This window comes from Lolium rigidum, chromosome 3, assembly GCF_022539505.1.
Source record: "Lolium rigidum isolate FL_2022 chromosome 3, APGP_CSIRO_Lrig_0.1, whole genome shotgun sequence".
Classification (NCBI taxonomy): Eukaryota; Viridiplantae; Streptophyta; class Magnoliopsida; order Poales; family Poaceae; genus Lolium; species Lolium rigidum.
This window is the reverse complement of record NC_061510.1, coordinates 258,553,587-258,559,520: the sequence shown is the minus strand read 5'-3', so window position 1 is coordinate 258,559,520 and position 5,934 is coordinate 258,553,587. Positions and strand designations below refer to the sequence as shown.

The 5,934-nt window shown below is 50.6% G+C and overlaps 2 protein-coding genes across 2 annotated transcripts; both read right to left on the bottom strand.

Annotated features, from left to right (window-relative positions):
- Positions 1-954: 954 nt before the first annotated feature.
- LOC124704156 (pentatricopeptide repeat-containing protein At2g03380, mitochondrial-like) lies at positions 955-1,536 on the bottom strand. The gene has a single exon (XM_047236392.1). The coding sequence runs from the start codon at positions 1,534-1,536 to the stop codon at positions 955-957; it is 582 nt and encodes a 193-aa protein (XP_047092348.1).
- A 2,826-nt stretch (positions 1,537-4,362) lies between these two features.
- On the bottom strand, positions 4,363-5,564 carry LOC124696414 (ferroptosis suppressor protein 1-like). The gene is made up of 2 exons (XM_047229147.1): positions 5,458-5,564; positions 4,363-5,359 (listed from the first exon to the last, which is right to left on the bottom strand). Exons 1-2 carry the CDS (start codon positions 5,562-5,564, stop codon positions 4,363-4,365), a joined length of 1,104 nt encoding a protein of 367 aa, XP_047085103.1.
- Positions 5,565-5,934: the final 370 nt, after the last annotated feature.

Below are 5,934 nucleotides of genomic sequence, written 5' to 3'. Positions count from 1 at the left end.
ATTACAGAAAGAACATTTTACAAGTCGCTTGGTTATTCTGCCTTTTAATTATGTACAGAGATCCTTCAAATCTTTTTCTCAAAATAAAACCTTCTGTACTTAGCTTTAGATTCATCCATATCAACAACACTATCCTACAAATGATAGGAAAACCAAATAACATAAGCCTCACATTTCTATTTATAGTTGTGGTCCAGATAAAACATATGCATGACAATGCGCTGAACTTCCTAATCAGATATGTGAACCTACTATGTGCCCCTCCTTCACCCAACCAAATTATGCACAATAGCCTTCAAATCAAAAATACACATCTCTTGATTTGATTTCCATCTCTCCTCAGTCCTCACCATCGAATGATTACTTAGCCATTAACATATGCTAGCATCAAGATCAGACATCTATTCCAGGTTGAATCTCAAAACAAACCATTAGCATAATAATGCGGTATTGCAGTGCAATCAGTCCAGAACAGATAAACCAAGAGTTGAAGCTTTGCACGGCTGCTCTCCGTTTGAAGCATTGCAGTCTTGCCTCTAGCTCCAATCGGCAAACCCAAACAGAGGGGAAATGAGAAAACCAACAGGCATTCCAATGCAAATGACCAATTGTCCTCACATTGTATAATCACTATACAGCAATCTGATAGATGCCTTCAAAGTGTGAACTGTCAGTCTGTCACTCATGTGGTTCGTCCAATGCAAGAATTATCTGGGGGTCTTTGCCACCCACGACAAAGCACCAGCATAGACTTCAAAAACTTTCAGATTTCACCCGCTCTGTGCCAGCTTGTGTTGCATTGACACACTGAACGAAATTCAACCATCACCAGCAATCCAACCATTTGAAATTAGCTTCATATCATGGAAACCAGTATGTGGATGGAGTCACGGATATTTAGATGATCTTTGGCTAACACAATGGTCAGATGGTCAACTGTCAGACTGGAACAATTCATGCAATACCATAATGTAGCATCAACCTGGCCACTCTCTCAGCCACATCTACGCGACCGTGCACCCGGCACGCTGCCAGAAGCACCGCGAAGATAACCCTGTCCGGGCGCACCTCCATCCGCGCCACCAGCCCCTCAGCCTCCTCGACCTTCCCCGCCCGTCCCAGCATCTCTACCATGCACGTGTAGTGCTGCAGGGCCGGCCTCCTCACCCTCGCGAACACCTCCCTCCCCTCGCCCACCATTCCTGCCCTCGCGCACGCTGAGAGGACCACCGTCACCGCCTTATCGTCCATCTCCTCCTCCCTTCCTTGGAACAGTAAGAGTACATCCTGGCACCGTCCGTGCGCCGACATCGAGCTGGCCAGCGCGGTGCGCGCCGAGAGCGTCTGCTCCTGCGCGGGCAATCCGTCGAACACGCTACGCGCGGAGGTTGGGTCGCCGCAGGCGGAATATGCGTGGATGAGCGAGGGGACGAGGATAGCGCCCCGGCGCAGCGCGGCGGCGTGGAGGGAAGCCACGAGCGGGAGGGACGGCAGCGAGGCGGCGCGGTGGAGGAGCGCCGCGTAGTGCCGCCGCATGGCTACAGCCTACAGGCGGGAAGGAGGGAAGCGTTTGCACTTTGCGCAAGCAGCCGACTCCCGATTGAGCGACACCGTTTGATTCTCAGATTGAGTCCCGTATCGTACAGGTAGTCAGTTGAGTCCGTCCCAAAACTTATGTCTTATATTTTTTTCTAAGTCAAGTTAATTAAAGTTTAATATTTTTTATAAAAATCTATCAATAAATATGATATTTTTTAAATACCACACTAAAAATATACATTGTCTATTTAATGGAATTGAATTCTATTTTACATGTTAATAATTTTCGGTAAAAACTTAATTAAACGTGACATAGTTTTATTTTCTAAAAATAATATAAAATTTAAGCTCTGGAATGGAGGTAGTACATAATTTATATTTTTTCGATAAGGAGTATATATTAATATCAAGAAGATACAATTACACACAGTCTCTACAACAACGCAATACTCTAATAGCATTACGGATGCACACAACCAAAAAAAATACATAAAAGAAAAGTCCTGCTACGGTATTCCAGCCCTAGCATCAACGGTACATCCACCACCAAGACAACACCTGAACTCCAGCCTCTCCAAAAGCGACGCCTCTAAAAAGGTAATAGTGCACAAGCACTATCGTCGCCCGGCCAGAAGACCTTAGATTTTCACCCTGAAGATAGCCCACGCTTTTAAACAATGCCTTCAACAAGATCATTGCCAGACACAACCAGTTAAGGCCAGACCTTGGATTTTCATTCTGAAAGGTAAGACTCTGGATTTCACCTGTATTGCCGCCCCCTCTTGCATACCGCTGTTGCGAAACCCAGAATATCAAGCAAGCCCCTCAACAGCGCTAAAAAACTTGAACCTCCATAGCAAGTCCTCCTATCCGGCCCTCATGGTATTCTCCATCTCTAACTTCGCCATGGAGCATGTTTCCATATAGCAAGAAAGAACAGAGCTTTGCGATGCTTCCTCCAGAAACCAATCGGCCGGAATAAAAACATGGATGCATCCGACCGAATACAACCGATCGAGCGAACTCCAGGCAAAAAAAGCGATGTTACATCCGCTGGTGGAGCTTTCCGGAACACACCACTCCGGCTAGATCAAGAGGGACTGACTTCAGGAAGGTCTTCATCTTCGCACTAGAAAGGCCCTAGGACCACCACCTTTATTCATGCCAGGCCAGCAGCCCCCACGCTACTAACCGGCTGCGGAGAAGACGACCGAGTACGGGATCCGGCACGGCTGCGGGGAAAGACGCGAGTAGCCAGCACTCCTGCAAGGAAACAGCAGCATGAACGCACAAACCACCGCCAGGTTGCAGATTCCGTTCTGGGCACGCGCAGCCGCGGCCCACATGGCCCAGATCGGCCCAGACCATGCGCCGCCGGCAGGCAGTGCTGCCACAGCCCATCGCAGAGCCGCCCCCACGCTGCATCGCCAACGACCGCGCCATCCCGGCCGCCCGCCTTGGCCTGCCACCCGCCGCAGTCCTCCACCTCGCCCTCTCCCCGCGCAAAGAGGAGGCAAAAGAGGACCGCCCTCCTGCCCTGCGCCTTCGGCGGCTGGGCGCCGCCACCCCCGCCGGCGGCGGCAGCGGCAAGGGGTATATTACTACGTTTGTATAGATTTAAAAAAATCTCGGATATCCATTTATAAATGAAGGTATTTATAGATGAAGGGAGTATTAGAAAATATCTTTTATACCCCTCCATTTTAAAAAGTATGCCCCATGTTATCTAAATTTCTATGTATCTATTCATATACTTCGAGAGATTTGCGTAACCTGAGCTCTTTGATCAAGACGGTGTGGCCAAAGTCAATCCTTTGAGATAAAAATCATGAAGCTTTTTTAGTAGTCAAAACTAGTCTACACATATCCAATCTTAAGGGTTGGCGGGGAGATTGCTTGTTATGGAAGACTCGGGCATTTCTTTCGTTCCAAATTTCCTAAGTAACAAGCAGAGTGAGGGTCCATCGCTTTTCGGTTTGGGGAAGGGGCAGTGATCATCCGATGCCACCAATTGTCAAGAGCAATAGTTGACCAATTATTGAGCTCGATGAAGAAAGCTCCATGACACACCTTGAGACTCTACAATCTCATAGTGAATTGGCATGCGCAAACAAGTGTGTAGCTGATTCCATAATTTGTTTGCATAAGGCACAAGCACCCCAGTTTGGTCATGCTCTCTTCTCTAATCTATTCGCGTTCAAAGCCTATATTGTAAAGCAATCCATGCAAAGGACTTGGTCCTTTTGGTGGCGTCCAAATCTTCCATACCATTTTATTCATGTCGGTGGAGATTGGCCCAAAGATTTGGGCCCTCTAAGCGGAAGCCGCCGAGTATTGACCATTCGTAGTTAGATTCCAAACAATGTCATCTTCAACATCCTCAACTAGGTTGATAGCTTAAAGTTTAGTCCAAAGAGTCAAATTTTACAAAGTTTAACTTTAATTAAAACTTATATGAAAGATATTTTGAGACGGAGGGAGTATGTACTGATTCAGCTACTCCTTCCGATCCATAATACATGTTACTCATATGGTCATATAGATATATTTTAGTGTGTCCGTTCTCTCGTTTCAGCCATAAGTAATATAGGTTGAAGGGAGCATCATTGTTTTCTTCAATTTGAGACGATTCTTAAACTGGCAAAAAAAAACAGTAAAATGTACTTTGTATGCCATTATATGCATCAGTCGACACGATCAAAGATTTCTAAGACGTAGCAAGAGATCAGGTAAGTTTCGATCTATATCGTCTGACTAACACAAAGGCCGTCGGGTCGTTTCGGCGCAGCGCATAATTTTGACCACGGATCGCTCGACCAGGATTCAGCCGTTCCAACTGAGCCCCATCATCCTTCGCGTCCGCGACACGTAGAGATCCCGCGGCTTGACGGCGCCGGGGATGTGGCCGATGAGCGTCATGAAAGGCAGCTCCGACAACGCGTCGCGGCGGCCGAGCGTCACGGTGATGGCGGCCTTGGAGGCCTTGTACCGGTGCAGCTTGTGCTCCAGTCCGGCTCCCTTGAGCAGCAGCCGCAGGTTCCGGGACACCACCATGGCTTGCCGCTGCGCCAGGTACCCCTGCTTCGCCTCCGGCACGTCAGTGATGTCGCCGATGGCGAACACATTCTTGAGCCTGCCCACACGCAGGTGCTCGTCCACCGCCAGCCGTCCGTCGGCGTCAACGTGGTCAGCGAGGAACGAGCCCCGCAGCCACCCGGAGGCCACGGGCCGGCCTGTGCACACGAAGTGGCAGTCGGCGGTCACTGTCTCGCCGGCGGACGTCGTGAAGACCCGGCCTTTGTCGTCTTCCCCAGAGCCGGAGCCTGCAAGGTCTTCGACGTCGACGGTCTGGTCCAGCAGCACGGTGACGTTCTTGGAGCGGAGCCACTCGAGCGCCTTGGCCGACGCGCGGGTGCCCATGACCTTGAGCAGCCGCGGCCCGCCGTGCACGAGAGTGACGTGCTTGTCGGGGCTGTCCATGGCGATCTCCGCCGCGAGCTCGACGCCGATTGGCCCGCCGCCGATGATGAGGACGGATCCCGCGGCGGCGATCCGTTCCTTGTCGCGCTGGAACATCTCGAGCCGGTCGGAGCGCCTCTGGGGGCGCGTGCAGTTGCGGCCCGTGGCGATGACGAGGAAGTCGTAGCCGACGGTGCGGTCGACGGAGGTGAGCACGACGGAGTCGTCTACGCCGACCGCCGAGGCCGTCACGACCTTGGCGTGGGTGAGGTAGTCTGAGTGCGGGATCACGGTGCGCTCCACCGCCGCCGGGTCCACCTTGGCACGCATGTTCGCCCACGGGATCTCGAAGTACTCCTTCCTGCATCCATCCATCCATCCATGGGGTCTCATGATCACCAAAATCAAGAACAATCGAACGACCAATGTTTACGATTATTGGCGTGCGTGCGTGCGTACGGGTCAATGAGGACGACGTCGGCGTGAGCCTGGAGCGTCTTGGCGAGGAGGGCGCCAGCGATGCCGCCGCCGACGATGACGACGCGGTCGCCGCCGCACCGCAACATGGCTGCCCGTGCACGGATTCCTCGCTGGTGCACCAATACAGGTGCCTGCGCATGCGAGGATCGATCGACGCCGGTCGAACGTCCAGACGGCCGGCGGCAAACCTGACCGTGCGACCCGTCAGGAGATAGGCCCGACCTGTCAATGAGCTGACTAGCCAAGAAAATTGTTATTGCTAAAAGAAGCTTAATTCCTTCCCGAAAATAGGAGTACTATTTTTTACTAGGCCAATGCCCGCCATTTTCTTACATCTCACGGGTCTGCCTTGTATCTTCAGGTGTGTCTATACATTTTTTTTATGCGGTCATCTTAATTTTTTTTCTTATTTTTGCACAATTATAATAGTTAAGTTTGCTACAATAATATATTTAT

What these genes read in the sequence shown, in the direction of transcription:
- LOC124704156 (XM_047236392.1), bottom strand. Translation starts at nt 1,536, where the DNA reads ATGCGGCGGCACTACGCGGCGCTCCTCCACCGCGCCGCCTCGCTGCCG.
- LOC124696414 (XM_047229147.1), bottom strand. Translation starts at nt 5,564, where the DNA reads ATGTTGCGGTGCGGCGGCGACCGCGTCGTCATCGTCGGCGGCGGCATC. An exon ending in GACGTCGTCCTCATTGACCC is followed by an intron (nt 5,360 to 5,457) that starts GTACGCACGCAC and finishes GGATGGATGCAG; the next exon opens with GAAGGAGTACTTCGAGATCC.